This window comes from Pelophylax lessonae, assembly GCF_965119305.1.
Source record: "Pelophylax lessonae genome assembly, chromosome: 7".
Classification (NCBI taxonomy): Eukaryota; Metazoa; Chordata; class Amphibia; order Anura; family Ranidae; genus Pelophylax; species Pelophylax lessonae.
Genome location: NC_138774.1, coordinates 39,515,751 through 39,543,274, shown reverse-complemented (window position 1 = coordinate 39,543,274; position 27,524 = coordinate 39,515,751). Strand labels below are relative to the sequence as shown.

General features: G+C 44.4%; 1 protein-coding gene across 1 annotated transcript; it reads right to left on the bottom strand.

Moving 5' to 3' along the window:
- Positions 1–147: 147 nt before the first annotated feature.
- Positions 148–27,186, bottom strand: LOC309560644 (class II histocompatibility antigen, M alpha chain-like). The gene is made up of 5 exons (XM_082264265.1): positions 27,044–27,186; positions 24,843–25,100; positions 13,825–14,106; positions 3,015–3,143; positions 148–482 (listed from the first exon to the last, which is right to left on the bottom strand). Exons 1-5 carry the CDS (start codon positions 27,129–27,131, stop codon positions 469–471), a joined length of 771 nt encoding a protein of 256 aa, XP_082120391.1. The 5' UTR covers positions 27,132–27,186; the 3' UTR covers positions 148–468.
- Positions 27,187–27,524: the final 338 nt, after the last annotated feature.

Here is a 27,524-nt window from a genome sequence, read left to right as displayed (position 1 = left end):
TACATTCATGAGGAAGAAGAATGAACCTAAATGATTTTAGCAAATGGCTGCAATATAACAAAGAGTGAAAAATTTAAGGGGGTCTGAATACTTTCCGTACCCACTGTATATATAATGTGTGTATGTGCCTCTGTGTAAATCCAGGAAGTGAACAGGCAGCAGCCCACAGTTGAAATGGCTGCAGACAGACTTAGTGGAGGGAGATTTCTGCAGCATATTTGGCAAGTACAGAATCACAGTATATATAAAATAATATGCAAATTGGTTGGAGGGAAGCTTCAGAATGACAAATATGTTTTTATTACAAATTATGTGAGCAGACTGCAGTTCCTCTTTAAATATAAAATGTAATTTTGACACTAAAAGAGCCACCACATCATGGTTGGAGATTATCATGACACTACAGTAGGTAAATCATCACAAGAACTGATTGATCCTCAAAAAAGATGACTTGAAATTTTGCAGAATTCAACTGAATATGTCTGTAGGGAACAGAATGGAGAACAATTATGAGACACAAAGCTTTATTATCCATATCATAAACATTTCCCACGATCAGAAACTAGATTAGCAGAGTATTATATAAAAAAAAAAACACATAAACAGTTTTTAACCTCACTTTGTTTAAAATTGGTAGTAAACCGCAGGTCGTTTAAAAAAATAAATAAAAAAATCCCTGCAAGGCAATGTCATAATGTGCTAGTATGCATCCCATAGTGGCACATTAGAAGAATCTTACCTTAGAACGAAGCCCTCCAGCGCCATAACGTCACTGCTGAGAGGACTGCCATCTTCCCCCAGTCTTTCTTCTGGGTTCGCGGCCTCTGGCTACATGAGCGGCTGGGGGGCGCGATGACGTCACTCCTGCACATGCGCGGGAGAGCCGACCTTTTCCGGCATTGGCTCTGAAGGTCAGGCACTGTAAGCTGGACCTTCAGAACACAAGCATCGGTGATGTTACTGACTGCATGCACTTTGAATTTGTCCTAAACTGTGCAAGTTTAGGAGATATTCACAGTACCTACAGGTAAGCCTTATTATTGCCTTACCTGTAGGTACAAGTGGGGTAACAGAGTATGTGTATATATATATCTATATATATATATATAGATATATATATATATATCTCACAAATATGAGCAGCACTACAGCATTGTTTCCATTGGTTCATTTGCAAAGCAATCAAGCCATATCACTGGATATATATATATATATCTATTTATAGAAGAAAGTCCACAGGGATTGCTGCACTTAAAGCGGAGCTCCACCCTCAAAATCAACTTTACCCTGTCTGCTTGCTCTAAATTACCTGAAAAAGAATTGGATAAGTAAAAAAATTTTTTTAATTCACTTACCTTGTTTTTAAAGAAAATACACTCACCTTCCTTCCTCTTCCTCCCTCTGCGGCCGCGGCCCGCGCCGTCACTTCCTGCTTGCATTGCATGCCCAGAAGCTGTGCAGGGATGACACGCCTGCACCGGAAGTGACGAGCGGGGCCGGTGCAGGGCATTCTGGGACTCCGACGTCACCGAAGAGGACACCAAAGAGGACGCTCCGGCTTCAGCTGCCCACACCTGAGATGGCAGCGCTGGACAAGACATTTTTAAGGTAAGTATTTCTTCTAAAAGGTAAATGAAACTGGGGACAGTTCAGAGGCTATCATTGCTTAAATGCACTAGCCCTGACTGTCCCGGGGGTATTTTTATCTAAAAAAAAATTTTCAGGGTGGAACTCCGCTTTAAGAATTTTCTTTTAATAAAATTTTTATGTGGACTTTCTTTTTTCTTTTTTTTTTTTTCAATTATGAATTTTATTAAAGTTTCACGGTTGGATCATACAATAAAGAATCAAATAAACAACACATATCATATTCAAGTCTGTTCTTACGTTAATTTCTTCATAACTCAATTATATTCCCATAGGTTCATCTCACCTTAACTTCTCTATTTCTATAAGACAAATCAACCCCCCAAAAAATAAAAAAACCTTTCTTTTTTATTATTATACAGGATTTATATAGCGCCAACAGTTTGCGCAGCGCTTTACAATGTGAGGGAAGAAAATACAGTTACAGTACAATTCAATACAGGAGGAATCAGAGGGCCCTGCTCGTTAGAGCTTACAATCTATGTATATATATATATATATATATTACAGGTGATAGTACACACATACAAAAGGAGTAACTTTGAAGTATTACAAGGCTACTGAGACCTGATCCTAATGAGAAAAATGGGGATTTGGTCACACTATATGGCCATATCGTGCTTGAGCCCACAACTGCGTCAAAGTACCGCATTATCAGTGGGTCCTACACTATCCATAAAATGAAGGATAAATCCCATGTAAGGAGTAAAGTCCTGTACACACGTACTGATTGTCGGCCGAAAATGTTCGGCCGCCGAACGATCGGCCGATTTTCGGCTTGTTAGTATGATGCTTCCGACAGCCGACAGCGCACTTTTGGCCGAACAGAATCTGATGTGCATGCTTTAAAATTTTTGTAGGCCAACACCAGAACGGCTGATTGTTTGCCAGTCAGTACAGAATTCGACCGACAATCAGCCGATTTGCAAGACTGGGCATGCTCAGAAAAGAAAAAACACACGGAAAGTTAACCATCACACGACATCACTTCTGCAGTCGGCTGTTGTTGGCCGACAAAATTCATGTGCAGTCTTTTGCAGTTTTCAACCGACAGGACAGCCCTGGACAAAAGACGGCCGATCGTTCGGCCGACGATCGGTACGTGTGTACGGGCTTTAGTATCTCCCATGGTTAAGAGAGGTGGGATTTATCCTTCATTTTATGGATAGTGTAGGACCCACTGATAATGCTCCCCTAATGCACCACTGGCCATATATATATGTATATGTATATATATATATATATTATATATAAGCCAAATATTGTTCTATGTATGGAAATCTGCATTTCCTCTTTACATACTTTAAATTCAATCATGAAACAAGTTTCTTCCTCTTGAAAACAAGCACAAGAAGTCCCGAACTTACCCATCTGCTGTCGTTTTTTGGAAAGATAGAGGAACATGAAACCCAAGAAGAGGAAGACAACACCAAGAGCGATACCTAATCCACACAAAGTGTTCTCCAGCACATCAGAAGGAATGGGGTAGTCTGGAACTAGAAATGGAGAATAAAAGTGAAATACAGATATAGAGATGGATCTGACTCTACATGTACAAGTGAGAGTTCTGTGATTTTTTAAAGGGGCAGACAGAAGATATTTCTGTAAAAAAAAAAAGTGTGTCTGCTGGATGATGCAGAACATGTGTAAAAAAAGTTCTCTAAATCCCCCCCCCCCCCCAAAAAAAAAGGCAGTTGTAATAAAGTTTAACCACTTGACCTGCGGAAGATTTACCCACCTTCATGACCAGGCCAGTTTTTGCGATACGGCACTGCCTTAAATTTAACTGACAATTGCGGGGTCATGTGATACTATATTCAAAATAAAATGTATGTCCCTTTTTTTTCACAAATATAGTTTTCTTTTGGTGGTATTTGATCACCTGTGCGATTTTTATTTTTTTGCGCTATAAACAAAATAAGACCGACAATTTAAAAAAAAATATATATATTTTTTACTTTCTGATATAAAACATTCCCAATAAAAAAAAATTAAAAAATCAAATTGTTTCATCATTTTAGCCAATGTATTTTGCTATATATTTCTGGTAAAAAAAAAAAAAATCCCAATAAGTGTATATTGATTGGTTTGCACAAAAGCTATCGCGTCTACAAACTATGGGATACATTTATAGACTTTTAATTTTTTTTATTGTTTTTACTAGTAATGGCGGCGATCAGTGATTTTTAGCGGAACTGCGACATTGCGGCGGACAAATCTGACACTAATGTGACACTTTTTGGAGACCAGTGACACCAATACTGCTAAAAAAATGCACTGCCACAGTATAAATGACACTGGCAGAGAAGGGGTTAACACCTGGGGCAATCAAGTGGTTAAGTGTGCTCCTAGGGAGTGCTTTCTTACTGTAGGGGGAGTGAATGCACTATAGCAGGGGTCTTTAAACTTTGGCCCTCCAGTTGTTCAGGAACTACAATTCCCATCATGCCTTGTCATGTCTGTAAATGTCAGAGTTTTACAATGCCTCATAGGATATGTAGTCCCGCAACAGCTGGAGAGCCGTAGTTTGAGGATCCCTGATCTAGAGGAAAACAGAGATCCATGTTTCAGCTTAGAATGTTTTAGCTTAAATCTCTCTTTTACTCCCTGACAGAACAGTGGTCTGCCTTGTTTACATAGGAAGACCGTCGTTCTGTCATTCCTCCGAACAATCGGTGGATCCTGGCTGACGGACCTGCTGATTGGCTCCCGCTGTGTCCAGTCACAGCAGGAGCGGCGCTCCGGCGGTGCGCACGCACCCCCTACATCACGTGCACAAAATCACATACATGAATGTTTGCGTAGCCGGCCAGCCCTGCCGCAGTATATATACATATGTGGTGGGCGGCCTGGAACTGGTTAACCACTTGACCTCTGGAAGATTTACCCCCCTTAATGACCAGGCCATTTTTTGCTATACGGCACTGCGTTACTTTAACTGACAATTGCACGGTCATGCGACACTGTACCCAAAATAAAAAGTATGTCTTTTTTTTTTTTCACAAATAGAGCTTTCTTTTGGTGGTATTTGATCACCTCTGCGTTGTTTATTTTTTGCACTATAAACAAAAAAAGAGACCGACAATTTTGAAAAAAACTTTCTTTTTTACTTTCTGCTATAAAACATATCTAATAAAAAAAAAAAAACAGAAAAAATCAAATTACTTCATAAATTTAGACCAATATGTATTCTGCTACATATATTGGTGAAAAAAAATCTCAATAAGCGTATTTTGAGTGGTTTGCACAAAAGTTGTAGCATCTACAAACTTTGAGATTTTTATTTATTTTTCTAATTTTATGTTTTAGTAATTGCGCAGTCCTGCGACGCTATACCCAAATAAAATTGATGTCCTTTTTTTCCCCACAAATAGAGCTTTCTTTAAAAAAAAAAAAAAAAAGACTGACAATTTTGAAAAAGAACAATATTTTTACTTTCGTCTATAAAACATAGGCAATAAAAAAGTAAAATAAAAAAAAAACAGAAAAATTATTTCATAAATTTAGGTCAATATGTATTCGGCTACATATGTTTGGTATAAAAAAAATCCCAATAAGTGTATATTGATTGATTTGTGAAAATGTTTTAGCATTTACCAACTATGGGATACATTTATTTATTTTGATTTAATTTTTTTTTTATTAACAATTAGTGACATATAGCGGGACTGCGATATTTCGGCAGACATTCTTACACTAACTGACATGTTTTGGGAACCAGTGACCCTAATACAGTGATCAGTGCTAAAAACATGCACTGTCACTGTACTAATGACACTGGCTGGTGGCTAGAGTGATCAAAGGGTTAAATGTGTGCCTAACCAGTGTTTTTGTGTACAGTATGTTGTGCTTTTACTAAGGGAAGTAATCGATTTTATTCCCAGCTTTGTATGGAATGAAAATCTATTACTTTTGTGCTGACAGGACAGGGCTCTGTCTTGTTTACATAGGCGGAGCCTTGTCTTGTGTGTGTTCCAGGAGATGATCAGCAGCGGGTGACGGCGCTAATCTATGTCCTGGCACCCGCTGATCGACATCTGCTGTGTAAAATCACAGCAAATCCAGGTCGCTGACGGCACGCTCATGTGCCCCCTACCTGGAAGTGCCAGCTCACATACTCACAAGTAGGTGATCTGGTGCAGGAGAGCCGCCCTGCCCCTGCATATCTAGGTTATATAGTTGGCAAGCGGTTTAAATAAGGATTTGCGTTTTCAGGTGAGGATATTTGGGTGCCTAAGGCATTTCAATGGATAATTCAGCGCTGATAATATAAATTTAAATACATGTGGTGCAAAATATGTGTAAATCAATACTTGCACTTTCAAGTAAAAAACCCAGATGATGTCTATTTAGACGAAACGCGTCGGATCTACTGCAAGTGTTGCAATTATTCTATCTACAAGCGCTTTTCAAAACTTACATAGTGTGTACCCATGTAAAACCATTTAATGATAAAGGTGAAAACACTTACAAAGAAATTGATGAAAAGCGCTTGTACATAGAATAATCGCAACACTTGCAGTATACCTGGCGCGTTTCGTCTAAATAGACATCATCTGGGTTTTTTACATGAAAGTGCAAGTATTGATATACACATTATTTTGCACCATATGTATTTAAATTTATATTATCAGTAGTGATGTCGCGAACATAAAATTCGCCGTTCGCGAACGCGAACATCGGCAAATGTTCGCGAACCGGCGAACATTGCGAACCGCCATAGACTTTAATAGGCAGGCAAATTTTAAAACCCACAGGGACTCTTTCTGGCCACAATAGTAATGGAAAAGTTGTTTCAAGGGGACAAACACCTGGACTGTGGCATGCCGGAGAGGGATCACACAAAAAAAAGTTCTTAAAAATTGTAATTTTTTGAAAGAGAGCCAATTATTGGAAAAATTAAAAAAAAAAATAAATAAAACATTTCTTTGGATTTAGCATCTGGGGGGTCTAAAAAGTGTACCTGTGAAGTTTCAGCTCTGTAGCATGTCCGGAACCAGAAAAAAATACGAATTAGGGTTAGGGCTAGGGTTAGGGTTAGGGCTAGGGTCAGGGCTAAGGTTAGGGTTATTTTTAGTCCCTAACCCTAGCCCTGACCCTAACCCTAACCCTAATTCTATTTTTTTCTGGTTCTGGACATGATACAGAGCTGAAACTTCACATGTACACTTTTTAGACCCCCCAGATGCTAAATCCAAAGAATTTTTTTATTTTTTTATTTTTTTAATTTTTCCAATAATTGGCTCTCTATCAAAAATGACAATTTTTAAGAACTTTTTTTGTGTGATTTAGTGTCTAGGGGGTCTAAAAAGTGTACCTGTGAAGTTTCAGCTCTGTAGCATGTCCAGAACCAGAAAAAAAGATAATTTTTCAGTAGAGCAGGGATGGTGGGAACCCCTTTTACACCTATATGATCTTTTTTTTTCTGGTTCTGGACATGCTGCAGAGCTGAAACTTCACAGGTACACTTTTTAGACCCCCCAAACAATAAATCCAAAGAAATGGTTTTTTTGTTAAGTTTTTTTTTTTTTTCCCAATAATTGGCTCTCTATCAAAAATGACAATTTTTAAGAACTTTTTTTTGTGCGATTTAGTGTCTAGGGGGTCTAAAAAGTGTACCTGTGAAGTTTCAGCTCTGTAGCATGTCCAGAACCAGAAAAAAAAGATAATTTTTCAGTAGAGCAGGGATGGTGGGAACCCCTTTTACACCTATATGAATTTTTTTTTCTGGTTCTGGACATGCTACATATATATATATATATATATATATATATATATATATATATTAAAAAATACTCAAATACCAGCCCTCAAAGGGGCTTTTGGGGACAATATATATATATGAATTTTTTTTTCTGGTTCTGGACATGCTACATATATATATATATATATATATATATATATATATATATATATATTAAAAAATACTCAAATACCAGCCCTCAAAGGGGCTTTTGGGGACAATATATATATATATATATATCACAGAACAAAAAAAAATTACACAAATACCAGCCCTCAAAAGGGCTTTTGGGGACAAATAATTATCAGCGCTGCATTATCTATATCCGTCTTGCTGTATACAAATTGTCATTTTGTTTTTGCTTGATGATTATTAGTGTTAGCGCGGTATATTTTCTACCTACCATAAGGCATGCCAATGGCTTCTTTTGTAAATTGAAGAGCCCAAAGGTAAGTTTTCCCCAGAGCAATAAAAGTCTTAAGCTGGATACACACTATACAACTTTCTTTAGATTTTTTCCTTTAGATTTACCAAAACCATATAATATGAGGTCAGACCTAAACACTTTTAATTTGTATGCAATCCGGCAGCCCTTGCACTACATAGTTGAAGGTAAATCTAAAGGAAATTGAACAACAAACGTTGTATCATGTGTATCCAGTCTTAGGCTCCATTCACACTAATGCGTATTTTCATGCTTTTTGCTGAAATGCATTTAATTTTTTAATATGTTCCTACACGTTCACATCAATGCATTTTTGTGCCTCTGCATTTTTGGAAAGGGTTGGGGACTTTTGTTCCTGCAAAATGCAGCGTTTTGCATGTAATTAACATCAATGGGCATGCATTGAAAATGCAAGTTCTGTGTTTTTGATGCATGTTTTACATGTTTTTGATGCATTTTGCATTATTTATTCTGTCAAACAGCAAATTGGCCAAATAAAAAGAAAAAAAGAATCAAAAATGCATGTACGTAAATACAGAAAGCACAGCAAAAAGCACTGCGGAAACACTCAAAAGCAACATGGATAGGTGTGAATCGAGCCTAAGAGGGGGTTTAATTCTGGTGTATTTAGAAGTAAAACTCTACAGGGCTCCTAATCCCAATTCTTGTTATAATGATTTATGCACCGAGTGTGTTTTGCTTCTCTACGGATTTGAGAAGGTGGCACCAAATATTTGAATGACTTCAGTATATTGAAGTGGAAATCCAATGTCATGACTAAGTGCCGGTTCACACATATGCGATGCGGGAACCCTGCGAATCCACTGCGGGTTCCCGTATCGCACTCAACTCACATGCATATTTACACTGCCACAGGTGAATCACTGGGGGTGTCAATACAAAGTTAACAACACCCCCTTATCGGTTCACATATTGCAGTGCGAACTGTCATTTCAGACATAAATTGGATCACATAGGTGTGAACCACCATGCGATCGATTCTGGTGCGGACCAAAAAAAGGGTACTATGCGACTTTGGTCCGAATGGGATGCGAATTCAGCCATGCAATCTGTGTGGCTGAAATTGCAACGCACAGACATCGCATGTGATTTGCAGAGCAGTGTGCTCCGAATCACATGTGAGGTCTGTCATCCCATATGTGTGAACCGGCACTATAGACCATGCTTTATAGAGTAAAGCTGGATACACACTATACAATTTTTCTTTCGATTTTTTCCCTTTAGATTTACCAAAACCATATAACAGGGATATGCAAACTGTGGCCCTCCAGCTGTTGCAAAACTACAAGTCCCATCATGCCTCGTGCTTGTGGCTGTCAGAGTCTTGCTATGCCTCATGGGACTTGTAGTTCTGTAACAACTGGAGAGCCACAATTTGCATATTCCTGCCATATAATATGAGGTCAGACCTAAACACTTTCAATTTGTATGCAGTCAGGCAGGCCATTGCACTACATAGTTGAAGGTAAATCTAAAGGAAATCTACCAACAAAAGTTGTATAGTGTGTATCCAGCTTAACTCCACTTTTGTTGAGAAAAAAAAAATTCCCCTCTGGTTGATCTCTGTACATTACAAAGATTTTAACAAACTTTGTTGCAGATTCCTATCTTTTGTTATTGAAGAAATAGCTGTTTGTCTGTGTCCACATGCAAAATTAATGTAAATGGGAGTGGTTTTATAATTGTCAATCAGCTGCTGCACCTGCAGGGGCTCTAATGAGGAAAGTGGCAGGGTCTGTGTCTCATTTAGATGTGGTTTCCCTTTGAGAATATCTCACCAAAAATGACATTTTTATTGCAGGGGATGCCCAAAATCTGACTTACCACAGACTTCTGGAAATATCAGTGAGCCAATAACACAAGCAGGAAATAAAGTTTCTTGGTGGGGGGGGGGGTGTTCTGTTTTTGGTAGGGAGGGGGGCTACAGGTTTCCTTATTGTATTTTACAGAAAATGAAAAAGTTGCAGATTTAACCACTTAAGCCCCGGAAGATTTTACCCCCTTCCTGACCAGGCCCCATTTTGCGATTCGGCACTGCGCGGTCGTGCGACGCTGTACTCAAATGAAATTGACGTCCTTTTTTTTCCCCACAAATAGAGTTTTCTTTTGGTGGTATTTGATCACCTGGGCGATTTTTACTTTTTGCGCTATAAACAAAAAAAGAGCGACAATTTTGAAAAAATAACAATATTTTTCACAATTTTTTATATGAAATTCCCAAAAAAAAATGTAAAAATCAAAATGTTTTAACATTTTAGGCCAATTTGTTTTCTGCTACATATGTTTGGTAAAAAAAAAAATCGCAATAAGTGTATTTTGATTGGTTTGCGCAAAAGTTATTGCGTTTACTAACTACGGGAAAGATTTCTGTCATTTTTGGTGTTTTTTTTTAACGCATAATGGCGGCTATCTGCGATTTTTTTGGGGGACTGCGACATTGCAGCGGACAGATCGGACCCTTGACTGACATTTTTGACACTTTTGGGGTTACCAGTGACATTACTACAGTAATCAGTGCTATAAATATGCACTGTTACTGTAAAAATTACACTGGCAGGGAAGGGGTTAACTTTATTGGTGATGAAGGGGTTAAGTGTGTCCCTAGGGGCGTGCTTCTAACTGTAAAGGGGTGTGGCTTTTGATGTAACCACAGAGACATACGATCCTACATAGCAGGATCGTATGATCTCTGCAGTTACACCAGGGAGAATGACAGGCGGCTTTGTTTACATCAGCCGCCTGCCTTTCTCCCTCTCCACCGGGAGATCGTGAGTGACCGGGGGACATCGGAGCCGCCGGTCACACGCGCGGACTTGTTAGGGAACGAGCGGGGGCGGGAGCTCGCCCCCTAGAGGCTCTCAGGCTAGAGACGTAGTAGTACGTCACTTTGCCTGTACGGGGCTGACCGCCGCAATAAATAGTCGTGCGGCGGTCGGCAAGTGGTTAAAGGGAAAAGTAATTTTAATAACATTCAATTACAGAATGAATTGTGTTGCAATTATATACGCTATATTGTTTTCTATTTGCATTTTTTTCCCCACAAAAGTGGAGTTACCTTTCAAATCCTTTACCCTTCAAAGTTAGTTCCCTATGGATAAGCAATAGAGTACATCATGTACCATGAAGTTTCTTTCCCATCTCTGTATTGTTTTATCTCATTTTTTTATTTTTTTATTTGTGTGCATCTATGCTCGCTTTTGCTGCACGTTTACATGCACATTACAATGTATTTTGCTGCTTAATATTGCTGTTGTCCTTGCTCACGTGCTTAGCATTCGAGTCTGCTTTTCTCTTAGGGGTCCTCTCACACGGGCTTTCCGCCCGGCAGACTCTGTTCTGCTCAGTGGGGGATCGATCCGCCGATCTCCGTTGAGCAGGCGGATGACAGCTCCGTCTCTGCTTACTTTGCAGAGACGGAGCTGTCAGATCCCCGCTCTCCTCTATGGGAGATCGGATGAGAATGGACCACCTGTCCATTTTCATCCGATCCGATCCTCAGACAGATGGAAAATAGGGTTTCTATCCGTCTGGATTTCACAGACAGGATTGGATAGCAGCGGGTGTCAGCGGACATGTCTCCACTGACATCCGCTACTCCATAGAGGTGCATGGAGCATCCGATCAGGTCCGTCTGAAAAACTGACAGGCGGACCGGATCGGAAAGCCAGTGTGAAAAGGGCCTATATCTGTATTTTGATTTGGGGGTGACAACGTTGTCACATTATTTTAAGTACACAGTGGGATATTTTTCAGGATAGGGATTTATAATTAAAGTGTTACTAAACCCACAACAGTAAAATCTGTCTGTATATGCAGTAAAGCATATTGGTTATACTCACTGTGGAACCTAAGTGGTTAGTCCTCTGCATTGTGTAAAAAGGCTGTTTGATCTTGTCTTCCCTGCTCCTCCCCTTTTTTACTGTCCCCACTCCATCTGCTAATAGAACAGAGCCTTGGCGGCACTCTGCACATGCTCAGTTTGGTGTGTATTGCTGGAGAGTTTTTTTTTTTTTTTTTTTGGGAGGGTGCGTGTGATCAGCACAGGGCCAATCAGCACTGTCCAGACAGAGGGTCAGGGGTCCTGCAGCCTCATAGGACAGTCAGAGCAGAATGAAAACTGCTCTTTCAAGCTTTAACCAGTGCTCAAAATGGCTTCCCTGTGTTTTAGTAAGCCAGAGGGGTGGATTTCTGATTAGGTAATATGGACCATAGTCTAGGGCATGGAGCTGTTGTACAATGCATCCTAGAAGTTAGTAATCTATTTCCCGTTCAGGCAGGACCGGCTCTACTATGGGTCCCCACTGGGTCCATTGGAGAGGGGCGGCAAATTGACTCCCAAGATTTTTTTTCCAGCAGTTTTGTGTGTCATCCGTTAGCGGGGTGTCACGGGCGGAATTTCCCCATCTCATACTGCCACCCATAGTGCAAACTAATGAGTATGAGGAGGCAGAGCATCTCCTCCGGGGAATGTCCCTCCGATGATCGTGGTGTGCGCAATGACGTCAGACATCAGCGCACTCCATCTCACGCAGGGCAGGATCGATCTTCTGGGGCGGTGGCCGCGCGGACACAGGAGTGACAGGAGGACTGAGGACAGACAGTGGGTGTTTGGTGGATATTTCTAAATTTTATATTTATATAAAATAATGGATGTGGGGGCTTTTTGTTGGGCATGATTTTTTTTTTTGGGGGGGGGGCAGCATTTTATTCTTGGACCCAGGCAGCACAATGTCTTGGGGCAGCCCTGCATTTAGGCAATCCATCTGGGTCTTCTTTGTTGCTGTCCCTGAACAGCTTGTGCATTTTTCTTGGGTCCATATACCTATAACTAGGGATGCACCGATACCATTACTGGTATCGGTGTCAACACCAGTCATTTAAGCCAGTATTGGTACTCACCCAAATGCTACAGTTACCTAAACCGATACTTCCGGATCGATGGATGTCCTCGTTGGTTGCCCGCACATAGTGGATTACTTATGCTCACTCCTGGCATTTCCTCCGGATGGCGGTGACGACGAGCCCTGATGTCAGCTGTCATTTCCGGGTGCACCGGCCGTTGCCGGCTCTGTCCATCGATCCGGCATCCATTTGGCTCACCGCCCAGCAACAGGGTTAGAGGCAGCCAATCATTCCACCAGGCTCAGCAAGTCAACTACGGAACATGTGAGTTTCAGTGCCTTAATGGCACACTGCCATCTCCATGCATGGGCCTGTGATTGATTTACCTAATGTCATCAGTCTGTTCAATTTTCCAATAAATGATTGCTGCTTCGAACCTCTAATCTGTCTCTACCTCCTTACTAGAACAGCACACCCTCTGCTGAATTTTGTGAGTTCTAAACTGCCCATAAGGTGGTGCTTCTATACACACACACGCGGAAATTGCATGTGATTCTTTGCAGTGCGATTTGTGCTACTTTTTTTTTTTTTTTACTGACACAAGTCACACTGCAAAGTATCAGTACTCGGTATTGACGAGTACTTGACCGAAAGTATCAGTACTTGTACTCGCCGATAAAAAAACGGTATCTGTGCAACCCTATCTATAACAGATGTTCTAGTTGAAGGGTTCCAGATTTACTAACACTAAGAAGGCTAACTGTCCCTTCCAGCCCTCTCCCCCAGCCATGGCGCGTGTTGTGTGTCTATGTGACATCAATGTCATTAGTGAGATACTAAAGCTAGCCAGGTGTCTGAGAGAAGCGCCAGTTGAGCTAGGGCAGGGGTCTTCAATCTATGGCCCTCTAGTTGTTCTGGAACTACAATTCCCATCATGTCTGTGAATGTCAGAGTTTTACAATGCCTCATGGGACGTGTAGTTCCGCAACAGCTGGAGGGTCGTAGTATGAGGATCCCTGACCTAGGGCAAGTATAAATCTGAAACTGATGACAACAGATTACTTCATGAAGGCAAGTCTACTTCAACAAGCTAAAAAGATGTATAAAATGTATTTGTTATACTGACCCCAGTATGTGACGATAGTCCTGCTATCACCTGCCACTTGCACATTACAGGAAAAGATATCATTATATTTAGGGGTGACATTGAGGTATGAGAAGGCCTGGAAGGTCCCATCATACAAGGCGAAGTATCCAGGGGCTTCTGGCTCACTTGACACAATTTCTCCATTCTTCCTCCAGGTGACGGTCAGTGCAGGGGGGTACACGTCACTGATGAAACACACCAATGTGTTGGACTTCCCCATTCGGAGGGGATGTGCTGTGAACACCTCTGTGTGAGTACCACCTAAAAATAAAAAATGGAAGATGAGGAGCTGTTTGTTGCTGCATTATAAGATCCAGTCTGTCTGAAATTCCTGTTCTTCCACTATATAAATAGTGCATTTAGGGTAGTTGTAGTAGAATAGTATCAGAAGTGGGAACTTGGCTGTACATCAAGAGAGATTCATTTTTCCCCCTAATTGAGAAAACTGAAGCATATCATGTTTCCTGATAGTAGAGGCTTTCATGCTCTTACGGCACCAAGCAATACACAATGCTTCCCCTAGCAGATTAACAGGGGTCATCTTTGCTTAATATACTATACAGTATATCCAATGTCAACATATAACTAATTGTTGTTGGCACTGTGGGGTTCATTTACTAAAACTGGAGAGTACAAAATCTAGTGCAGCTGTGCATAGAATCCAATCAGCTTCCAGTTTTTTTTTTTTTTTCCAAAGCCTAAGGACCCTTTCATACAGGCTTTCCGATCAGTTCCACCTGTCAGTTTTTCAGGCAGACCGGACCGGATCGGATGCTCCATGCACCTCTATGGAGCAGCAGATGTCAGTGGTGACACGTCCGCTGGCACCCGCTGCTATCCGATTCGATCCTGTCCATGAATTCCAGACGGATGGAAACAGTGGCGGCTGGTGCTCAAAAATTTGGGGGGGGGGCGTAAACAGAAAAATGTAATAGGCGTTGCTTTGCAGCAAAAAACGCTGTAAAAAATTGCGTGACTTTGAGGTCACAAAAGTGTGAAAGGTGCCTTCAGTAATCAAGGTATAGTGTGCCCCCTTCAATGCAGAGTGACCAGCGTGCCCCCTTTCAAAGCAGGGAGATCAGCGTGCCCCCTTCAATGCAGAGAGACCAGCGTGCCGTGCCCCCCTTCAATGCAGAGTGATCACCGTGCCCCCTTTTAATGCAGAGAGACCAGCGTGCCTCCTTCAATGCAGAGAGACCAGCGTGCCCCCATTCAATGCAGAGTGACCAGCGAGCCGTGCCCCCTTAAAAGCAGAGCGATCATCGTGCCCCCTTTCAGTGCAGAAAGACCAGCGTGCCCCCATTCAATGCAGAAAGATCATCGTGCCCCCTTTCAATGCAGAGATACCAGCGTGTCCCCTTTCAATGCAGAGAGACCAGCATGCCCCCTTTCAATACAGAATGACCAGCGTGCCCCCTTTCAATGCAGAATGATCAGCATGCCCCCTTTCAATGCAGAATGACCAGCATGCCCCCATTCAATGCAGACAGACCAGCGTGCCCCCTTTCAATGCAGAATGACCAGCGTGCCCCCATTCAATGCAGAGAGACCAGCGTGCCCCCATTCAATGCAGACAGACCAGCATGCCCCCTTTCAATGCAGACAGACCAGCGTGCCCCCTTTCAATGCAGAATGACCAGCCTGCCCCCTTTCAATGCAGAATGATCAGCATGCCCCCTTTCAATGCAGAATGACCAGCATGCCCCCATTCAATGCAGAAAGACCAGCGTGCCCCCTTTCAATGCAGAATGACCAGCGTGCCCCCTTTCAATGCAGAATGACCAGCGTGCCCCCATTCAATGCAGAGAGACCAGCGTGCCCCCATTCAATGCAGAGAGACCAGCGTGCCCCCTTTCAATGCAGAATGACCAGCGTGCCCCCATTCAATGCAGACAGACCAGCATGCCCCCTTTCAATGCAGAATGACCAGCGTGCCCCCTTTCAATGCAGAATGATCAGCATGCCCCCTTTCAATGCAGAAGACCAGCGTGCCCCCATTCAATGCAGACAGACCAGCGCGCCCCCTTTCAATGCAGAATGACCAGCGTGCCCCCTTTCAATGCAGAATGACCAGCCTGCCCCCTTTCAATGCAGAATGATCAGCATGCCCCCTTTCAATGCAGAATGATCAGCATGCCCCCTTTCAATGCAGAATGACCAGCATGCCCCCATTCAATGCAGACAGACCAGCGTGCCCCCTTTCAATGCAGAATGACCAGCGTGCCCCCTTTCAGTGCAGAATGACCAGCGTGCCCCCATTCAATGCAGAGAGACCAGCATGCCCCCTTTCAATACAGAATGACCAGCGTGCCCCCTTTCAATGCAGAATGATCAGCATGCCCCCTTTCAATGCAGAATGACCAGCGTGCCCCCATTCAATGCAGAGAGACCAGCGTGCCCCCTTTCAATGCAGAATGACCAGCGTGCCCCCATTCAATGCAGAGAGACCAGCGTGCCCCCATTCAATGCAGACAGACCAGCATGCCCCCTTTCAATGCAGACAGACCAGCGTGCCCCCTTTCAATGCAGAATGACCAGCCTGCCCCCTTTCAATGCAGAATGATCAGCATGCCCCCTTTCAATGCAGAATGATCAGCATGCCCCCTTTCAATGCAGAATGACCAGCGTGCCCCCATTCAATGCAGACAGACCAGCGTGCCCCCTTTCAATGCAGAATGACCAGCGTGCCCCCTTTCAATGCAGAATGACCAGCGTGCCCCCATTCAATGCAGAGAGACCAGCGTGCCCCCATTCAATGCAGAGAGACCAGCGTGCCCCCTTTCAATGCAGAATGACCAGCGTGCCCCCATTCAATGCAGAGAGATCAGCGTGCCCCCATTCAATGCAGAGAGACCAGCGTGCCCCCATTCAATGCAGAGAGATCAGCGTGCCCCCATTCAATGTAGACAGACCAGCATGCCCCCTTTCAATGCAGAATGACCAGCGTGCCCCCTTTCAATGCAGAATGACCAGCGTGCCTCCTTTCAATGCAGAATGACCAGCGTGCCTCCTTTCAATGCAGAATGACCAACGTGCCCCCTTTCAATGCAGAATGACCAGCGTGCCCCCATTCAATGCAGACAGACCAGCGTGCCCCCTTTCAATGCAGAATGACCAGCGTGCCCCCTTTCAGTGCAGATATACCAGCGTGCCCCCTTTCAATGCAGAGAGACCAGCGTGCCCCCTTTCAGTGCAGATATACTAGCGTGCCCCCTTTCAATGCAGAGAGACCAGCGTGCCCCCATTCAATGCAGACAAACCGGCATGCCCCCTTTCAATGCAGACAGACCAGCGTGCCCCCTTTCAATGCAGAATGACCAGCGTGCCCCCTTTCAATGCAGAATGATCAGCATGCCCCCTTTCAATGCAGAATGATCAGCATGCCCCCTTTCAATGCAGAATGATCAGCATGCCCCCTTTCAATGCAGAATGACCAGCGTGCCCCCATTCAATGCAGACAGACCAGCGTGCCCCCTTTCAATGCAGAATGACCAGCGTGCCCCCTTTCAATGCAGAATGACCAGCGTGCCCCCTTTCAATGCAGATAGACCAGCGTGCCCCCTTTCAATGCAGAGAGACCAGCGTGCCCCCTTTCAATGCAGAGAGACCAGCGTGCCCCCTTTCAATGCAGAATGACCAGCATGCCCCCTTTCAATGCAGACAGACCAGCTGGCCCCCTTTCATTGCAGAATGATCAGCAGGCCCCCTTTCAATGCAGACAGACCAGCTTGCCCCCTTTCAATGCAGAATGACCAGCGTGCCCCCATTCAATGCAGAGAGACCAGCGTGCCCCCATTCAATGCAGACAGACCAGCATGCCCCCTTTCAATGCAGAATGACCAGCGTGCCCCCTTTCAATGCAGAATGACCAGTGTGCCCCCTTTCAATGCAGAATGACCAACGTGCCCCCTTTCAATGCAGATCAACCAGCGTGCCCCCATTCAATGCAGACAGACCAGCGTGCCCCCTTTCAATGCAGAATGACCAGCGTGCCCCCTTTCAGTGCAGATAGACCAGCGTGCCCCCATTCAATGCAGAGAGACCAGCGTGCCCCCATTCAATGCAGACAAACCAGCATGTCCCCTTTCAATGTAGACAGACCAGCGTGCCCCCTTTCAATGCAGAATGACCAGCGTGCCCCCTTTCAATGCAGAATGATCAGCATGCCCCCTTTCAATGCAGAATGACCAGCATGCCCCCATTCAATGCAGACAGACCAGCGTGCCCCCTTTCAATGCAGAATGACCAGCGTGCCCCCTTTCAATGCAGAATGACCAGCGTGCCCCCTTTCAATGCAGATAGACCAGCGTGCCCCCTTTCATTGCAGAATGATCAGCAGGCCCCCTTTCAATGCAGACAGACCAGCTTGCCCCCTTTCAATGCAGAATGATCAGTGTGCCCCCATTCAATGCAGAGAGACCAGCGTGCCCCCATTCAATGCAGACAGACCAGCATGCCCCCTTTCAATGCAGAATGACCAGCGTGCCCCCTTTCAATGCAGAATGACCAGCGTGCCCCCTTTCAATGCAGAATGACCAACGTGCCCCCTTTCAATGCAGATCAACCACATTTGGAAGGATTGGGAAACAGAGATTTCGGGCACAAGAGTTTTGTTAAAAAGATTTCTTTTATTCAACACAGAACTAAATATTTTAAAATCATAGAAAAATACAGGCAAATAATTGTGTATTAAGGACACAGTGAGACCACACAACAATGGTCTATGTTGTACAATATCTCAGTGCATAGAACTTATAACAGTCGGTTTACATACAGTTCAAAGTACAAGATCATTTGTAGTCATATAATCCTTGGAAACGTATTGCTTGTTATCAGAAGAACCGCCGACGGACACCCAAGCAGTATGGTGCCGGTCAGCAGGGTCGACTGAAAATATAAGTTAACATTCACCATGTAATATATGACCTTTGCTCGACATGTTTCGCTTTCTTAGACAAAAAAGCTTCATCTGGAGCATATCATTTCTTTTGTCTGTACATATAGTAATCAGGCACATATCTCAATTTCCATAGAGAATTCTTTAACGAGGAGGACTGTGCGTTTTGGGAAACTCAAAAAAGGCAATGTATAGTGACATAGTAGTGAGGGTAGTCACTCCATGTCTCATATCAAACTTAGGAAGGACCAGAGCTTAAATGTAGGGAGCATGTCTCCTCTGCTTGTATGTCGGCCCTTGCCACGCTGTTCCCAGCTTCCGCACAGTCCTCACCGGATGGGGAACCTCCACCAATGCAGATCAACCAGCGTGCCCCCATTCAATGCAGACAGACCAGCGTGCCCCCTTTCAATGCAGAATGACCAGCGTGCCCCCTTTCAGTGCAGATAGACCAGCGTGCCCCCATTCAATGCAGAGAGACCAGCGTGCCCCCATTCAATGCAGACAAACCAGCATGTCCCCTTTCAATGTAGACAGACCAGCGTGCCCCCTTTCAATGCAGAATGACCAGCGTGCCCCCTTTCAATGCAGAATGATCAGCATGCCCCCTTTCAATGCAGAATGACCAGCATGCCCCCATTCAATGCAGACAGACCAGCGTGCCCCCTTTCAATGCAGAATGACCAGCGTGCCCCCTTTCAATGCAGAATGACCAGCGTGCCCCCTTTCAATGCAGATAGACCAGCGTGCCCCCTTTCAATGCAGAGAGACCAGCGTGCCCCCTTTCAATGCAGAGAGACCAGCGTGCCCCCTTTCAATGCAGAATGACCAGCATGCCCCCTTTCAATGCAGACAGACCAGCAGGCCCCCTTTCATTGCAGAATGATCAGCAGGCCCCCTTTTAATGCAGACAGACCAGCTTGCCCCCTTTCAATGCAGAATGATCAGCTTGCCCCCTTTCAATGCAGACAGACCAGCTTGCCCCCTTTCAATGCAGACAGACCATCCAGTCAGCGGCAGCAGTCGTTTAGGGTGAGCTCAGGAATTCGGAGAGCACTATGGCGGCTCCTGGGAGTGAACTTCCTCAGCACAGCCCTGTCCAGAGTCCGCTCTGCCCCCGTCTAGAGTCCGCTCTGCCCCCGTCTAGAGTCCGCTCTGCCCCCCTACAGCCCTCGTAGGTCTCCGAGTGTAAGGAGAGGAAAGTTGTAGCCTCAGAATCAAAGAGTGGAATCCACACCTCCCCCATAGAAGACACAGTGTAGGCGGAAGCAGACGGTCACCCGCTCCTCCAGGCATACATATATGGACACAGCAGAACAGACATTACCGCAGCCATGGTCGCTGTCTGTAGCCCGGCTCTCCCCTCCTAAGTCACCGCGTCTACCCATCCAGCCTGCACCAAGCCGCGGCCGGTGTGATGGTTGCAGGTGGGGGTCTCCTCCGTCTGATAGCAGGCGCACCTAACCTGCTAGCCTCTGTTTGCCACTAACAGAACTGCCCTCAGCCAATGAAAGGCGGAAGGCGTGGCAGGATGGCAATCGTGAATGGGATATGGGAGTGTCGGGGCGCATCGCTCTGCGCCCCGAGGACACTCTAGAGGACGGCCAATCCCATCAAAAGAAAAGAGGCACATGATGCCTAAACCCCCACCCCTCCCATAGCCAGCAATGAGTCCGGCGCCCCACTGCAATAATAATAATAAAGGTACACTTTTTTTTTTATGCTTATTTTACTGTGACCAGCCGCCACTGGACGGAAACCCTTTTTTCCATCCGTCTGGAGGATCGGATTGGATGAAAACGGACAGGCGGTCCGTATTCATCCAATCTCTCATAGCGGAGAGCGGGGATCTGACCAGTGGCGGCTGGTGCATGATAATTTGGGGGGGTGGCAAAACCAACATCCCCCCCCCACGCGGGCGGGCTGGACGGCAAATCCACCACCACCCCCGCGGGACAGCCAGCATCCTTACCTCCTCCTTTCCCGAGTGGCTGTGAGTCTCCTCCGGTGTCTGCCGTACCTCTCCTCCCTCTTCCTTGCGATTTTCCTAAAATCACTTCTCTTTTTAGCCAATCAGGAAAGGGGTCTCACGACCCACTTCCTGATTGGCTGGGTGTTATTGTCATACAACTGGGTGGGTTCCGGGCACACTGCTCTTCACCCCGAGCCCACCCTTTTTTGAAGCCTTGGCTCTAATCACGTGCTTCAAAAAAATCTCCTATTGGAGTCCATGCGTCCGGCACCCTGCAAGGAGATTAGGGTGCCGGACGCATGGAGAGCGGGAGCGGTGCCCCTGCGCCCCCAATGGATGGGCCGCCACTGGATCTGACATGTCAGTCTCTGCAAAGTAAGCAGGGACGGAGCTGTCATCTGCCTGCTCAGCAGGGATCGGAGGATCGATCCCCGCTGAGCAAAACGGAGTTCTTTGCCCGTGTGAAAGGATCCGTATTAAACAAGATAAAGTTAGAAGCCGATTGGCTACCATGCACAGCTGCACTAGATTTTGCACTCTCCAGTTTTAATAAACCAACCCCACAGTGTCAACAATGTCAAGAGAACTGAAATTAGCCATAAATAACTAAAGTAGAATTCCAACATTTTTTTTTGTGGATTCCAGTGTTAAAGTGGATTTCCCCCCAAAAGTGGAACTTCCGCTCATCTGCTTCCTCCCCTCTCCTGTGCCACATTTGGCACCTTTCCAGGGGAGGGATGGAATGGGTACCTGTTTTTGACAGGTACCCTTCTCCACATCCAGGAGACAGCGCCCCGGCGCTGTCCCTGGGAAGTTCCGTCTTACTTCTCCTTCCCCTGCCGCCGAGCCAATTAGAAAGCGCAGCACGCTTTGCAAATGCACAATAGGGAACCGGCTTTGAAGCCGAAAGGCTTCATTGCCGGTTTACCATAGAATGAATGGCGGCGGCAGCACCAGGTAGCCGATACGAAAATAGGCTGGGGTGCTGACATCGTGGGCTCCCTGGACAGGTAAGTGTCTGTATATTAAAAGTCAGCAGGTACATTATTTGTACCTGCTGACTTTTGTTTCTTTTTTCACGGCTGGAACACCTCTTTAATATATTTTCGCTGACTAAATTAACACAATTTTAGGCTACTAAAATACAACTAAAACAATTCAACAGACTAAAATATGACTAAAACTAAAATGACATTTAGTCAAAAGACTATAAATAAAACTATTTTTATAATAGTAATCATGATAAAATAATGCAAAATATACAAATAAAAATATATAAACGTGTGCAATAAATATATGACATATATAGGTTAAAGTGCTCCAGCACTGCCTTAACCCTCTTTGGCAAGGAGTTAACCAGAGCTCATCAGGATGCCACTGGAGTCCTCTTCCACTCCTCCATGATGACATCACAGAGCTGGTGGATGTTAGAGACCTTGTGATCCTCCACCTTCCGTTTGAGGATGCCCCCCAGATGCTCAATAGGGTTTAGGTCTGGAGACATGCTTGGCCAGTCCATCACCTTTACCCTCTGCTTCTTTAGCAAGGCAGTGATCGTCTTGGAGGTGTGTTTGGAGTCGTTATCATGCTGGAATCCTGCCCTGCAGCCCAGCCCCCGAAGGGAGAGGATCATGCTCTGCTTCAGTATGTTTGTCCAGTCCATCAACTTTATCCTCAGGCTAAGAAAAGTTTACCCTGTGTTTACCATGGAGTGTATTTATGAATTAATAAACCACTTGCCAACCAGCAGCTGTGTATTTACTGCAGCAAAGTGGCGCTATTGCACGAAACTACGTACCTGCACGTTGTTTCTTTCAATAGTCACTAGATGGCGTGATCGCGTCATCATTGTCTAGCAGGGATGTCAATTAACGGGTGCGCGCGGACCCAATGTCCGCCGGCCACCTGTGTTCATCTCCGGGAGAGACAGAATGGCGATCTTCCCATGTAAACAAGGCAGATCACCATTCTGCAAGGGGACATGATGGAGATCTTGTGTTCCTACTAAGCAGGAGCCCAGATCTCTGTCTTCCCCCAATCAGTGCAACCCTCCCACAGTTAGTAAGCACCCCCTAGAGACACACTTAACCCTTGATCGCCCCTGATGTTAACCCCTTCCCTGCCAGTGTCATTAGTAGCAGTGCATTTTTTGTTTAGCACTAATCACTGTATTGTTGTTACTGGTCCCCAAAAAGTGTCAGTTAGGTGTCCAAACTGTCCGCCGCAATGTCGACGTCTCACTAAAAAATCGCTGATCGCCGCCATTACTAGCAAAAAATAAATAAATAAAAATTCCATAAAAATATTGCATAGTTTGTAAACTTTTGCGCAAACAAATCAATATACACTTATTGGGATTTGTTTGCCAAAAAATTGTAGCAAAAAACATATTGGCCTAAATTGATGAAGATTGATTTTTTTTTTAAAAAAAATGTTATTGGCGTTTTATAGCAGAAAGTAAAAAATATTGTTTTTTTTTTTTTTTTTCACAATTGTTTCTCTTTTTCTGTTTATAGCGCAAAAAATAAAAAACTGCAGAGGGGATCAAATGCCACCAAATTAAATCTCTATTTGTGGGATAAAAAGGACATCAGTTTTATTTGGGTACAGCGTTGCACGACCGCACAAACGTCAGTTAAAATAACGCCGTATTGCAAAAAAATGGCCTAGTCATTAAGGGAGTAAAATCTTCCGGTCCAGAAGTGGTTAACAGCCATTCACCCAGTAAAAAAATATATTTTATTGGGCTATTTCCTGTGCTGTTAGTATGTTCCCCTTTGTATTAACCACTTCAGCTCTAGAAGGTTTACCCCCCGTCCTGAACAGGCCATTTTGTGCATTACAGCACTAAGTTACTTTAACTGACAATTGCGTGGTCGTGCGACGCTGTACCCAAATAAAATGTACGTCTTTTTTTCCCACAAATAGAACTTTCTTTTGGTGGCATTTGATCACCTCTGCAATTTTTGGGGGGTTTTTTTGCGCTATAAAAAAAAAAAATGTAAAAAATCTAATTTCTTCATCAGTTTAGGCCAATTTGTATTCTGCTACATATTTTTGGTAAACCAAACCCCAATAAACGTATATTGATTAGTTTGTGCAAAAGTTATCACGTCTACAAACTATGGGATATTTTTTTTTTACTAGTAATGGCGGAGACTTATAGCGGGTCTGCGACATTGCAGAGGACAAATCAGACATGAAGACCCCTCTCACACTTGTGCGACTTGTCCTGCAATTAGGACTGTAAAGTCGCATGACAAGTCATAGTCCATGATTTACAATGATTACCGTTCATATCTGTGCGACTTCAAGTGGCAGCGCCTTCAAAGTAGTCCCTGCACAATTTTGGTCGGACTTTGCTGCCTTTTGAGGTCCAAGGACCTCAAATTTACACACATTCAAGTCCAGTCGAATTGCGGCAAATCGTGCGACTTTTAGGTCACACATCTTTGTAGCACAAATCCCTCTCCCCACCATATTACTTTTTCTTTTAGCACAAATCCTCTTCTCCCATTTGCCCTCTTAACACAAATCCCCCCCCCCCCAATCAACACTCCTAGCACACCACCCCAAATCCCCCCCCCCCAGAACAATTCTTACCTCGCTTCACCTCCCCCAAATTCCCCCTCCCAACTTAAATCCCCTCCTCCCAATTTCTATGTGGTGCCCCCAAACCTTACATGATACCACAGTGCCCAGGGCAGCCGCCTGCCCTGCATGTATGTGGGGCAGTCGGCAACAGGTTGAAACGGTAAGACAGCATTCAGCCACTAGATGGCTATTGGTATAATTTCCTATGACATTTAGCACCATCTAGCTGCCAAATGTGGTATTTTCCATTTTAAATCAATGATTAAACATTACACCTGCACAGGAAACAGCCTAATAACTTTCATTTTGTTGCCCCATTCTCACAGGGTGAATGTATATGCACTTTCCAATGGGTGAATTGCTATAAGGGGTTGTTATAAATACACTTCTATGCATTTTTCCTGCCTGTTATGAGGAATAAAAGCAAAAGATAAATTGACCTCAGAAGCCCAGATAAATTCTTGTTGTATACGGCTATTTTTTAGACCCAAAGAAGGTACTGCCAACAGCCTACAGGACAGTATGGACGCTCACCTCTGGCCTCCGGCATGATCTCTATTAGTGCCTCAGTTAAAGCCTCACGAAGGTTGTTACAAAGATTCAAATAAACTGAAATGTTGTCTGCATTGGGGAAGGCCTGATCGCTCCATTGGTCAAAGTCAGGAAGCCGGGCGGAGGTGGTTCGCTTGCTGAAGTTGTAGCTGAACATTTGGTCATTATCAAACATCTTCAGGAGCCCTGGGACCGAGGTGTTGGGCTGACAGAAGAGCACCTGACTCAACACATGGTGAACTAGGAGACAAAAAAAGGAGAAAGGGCAAGGAAAAAAATGCAATTATATATATTAAAGTGATTGTCAACCTCAGACATGAACAATGAACAAAGCATATCCCTCTATAGTGTGTACTTGTCTCAATCCAGAGCACTAAGTGTCATTTCTGTCTGCTGCCTCCTTCCTCTGCTTTTTGCATGAGTCACTTCTGAGGAATTTTCCTGACACCAAGAGAAAAATGGTGACAGGGGAGGGAGGGAGCTCCAGCACACAGTCTGTGACCCCACAGACACCAATGATGGGGCACTATTCCTCCCACTGACACCAAAGATGTGGCACTATTCCTCCCACTGACACCAATGATGGGGCATTATTCCTCCCACTGACACCAATCACATAGCACTATTCTTCCCACTGACACCAATCACATAGCACTATTCTTCCCATTGACACCAGTGATGGGGCACTATTCCTCCCACTGACTCCAATAATGGGGCACTATTCCTCCCACTGACACTAAATGAATGCTTGCAGAATTAAAGCCCAATGAAACCTCTTTATTACTGTGACGCAGTCAGGATGCAAATAAAGTAATGAATTTCCCTCATTTATATTTAATATTTGATAAATGCTGCAGAAAAAGTTGAAAGTTTAACGTGGCCATACATTTATAGCACCCTCCTAGGTAGGTGCTAGAAGAGAGAATATCATTTTTGGATCTTTTCTGCTTACCAGAGAGATTGCCAGGTAAATCTATATTGTTTTCTGCCTACCAGAGAGTAAGATCTACTAGTGAGGTCTGCTCATGGTGCTCAGGTGCAACTCAGTTTGACACCAATCACATAGCACTATTCTTCCCACTGACACCAATCACATAGCACTATTCTTCCCATTGACACCAGTGATGGGGCACTATTCCTCCCACTGACTCCAATAATGGGGCACTATTCCTCCCACTGACACCAATGACATAGCACTATTCTTCCCATTGACACCAGTGATGGGGCACTTTTGATCACACTGACATCAATGATGGGGCACTATTCCTCCTACTGACACCAGTGATGGGGCACTTTTGATCACACTGATACTAATGATGGGGTACTATTCCTCCTACTGACACCAATGATGGGGTACTACATGTGCTATGTAATTTATTTACTTCCACTGAGCACCAAGCCCGAGGCATTGTTTACTCCCACTGATACATATTGGTATCAGCCGATATGGGCCCATATTTTTGTACATTTAAAAATCTTATTTTTTTTTTCTTGGCAGGTACTCTTGTACCCCAAACCCCTCCTCTGCACTTAAAAGCATTCAAAATGCCAAGTTCGGCTGTTTTGAATGCTGTCATTTTTTTTTAATCTGGCGCCGAGTACCTGGAAGTGATGTCATGACATCACTTCCGGGTTTTTGCATGGAGACCCAATCAGAGCCGAATACGGCTTTGATCGGGTCTTCGGTGGCTGTCCAGGCTGTTGCCCGGGTCTCCCAGTGGCATGGGAGACCTGGGCGAGCCGCGGAAGGTGGCGAGGGGGGGGCATCCCCCCCGCTTCTTGTAATGACAGCCGAGTGGCTTCTCAGCCGCATCGGTTGTCATTACAAGACAGCCGACCGTTGGCTATGGACGCCGGTTCCGGGGTGATGCCTCTAGCTGCAGGCATCACTCCGGTACAAGCACTTTCCAGAAATATCGGCAATATCTGTAATATCGGTAACCTCCGGGCCGATTCCGATATATCGGGGAAAGTGCATATCGGCCCTCGATATATTGGCTTTGCCGATAATCGGTCGATCCCTAATATAAAGAACAAATGTTTTATTTTTTTTTGTGCCCTTGCACTGATGTATGCAGATTAACGCAGCTCAACCTGCACAATGTGAATGAGCCCCAATATTCTATATAGCACCATAACCTTGTGTAGGTTGGTACTTCCAGTGGCCCCAGTTTAGTAATTACCCTGTTGCGCCTGCACTGCCAGCAGAGGGAGCACTAGCAGCACAGTGCAGATGATCCTGATTGGTCGCTGACTGTCCAGGAGGAGCATGTTTCCAGATTTTGTCCTGCTCAATGTTGTTATCGGAGCTTCTCCAGTAGGAATCTTCACCGTCCAGTCCACCTTCTATTCAGATACTGCAGAACATAAGACGGGGACGGGCGCTGCTACCAGACGTGACACATCCAGAAATGAAATGACTTGGAGAAGCTATGAAACGTCTTCAGCATTACAGAACGAGTCCAGCAGAATGTGATTAATTACCACTAACATCCAAAACAATGGAGCGTCCAATGTTTTCAGTGATAGGGCGTCTCTGTCCGTTCATGTGTGCAGGAGTCCCCCCGGAGCCGGGAATGGTATTCAGAGTCACATAGAGCTCAGCAGTCCACACTCCGATATATTCTACAGACAAGACATTTATTGCAGCTGCTACAGTGTAAC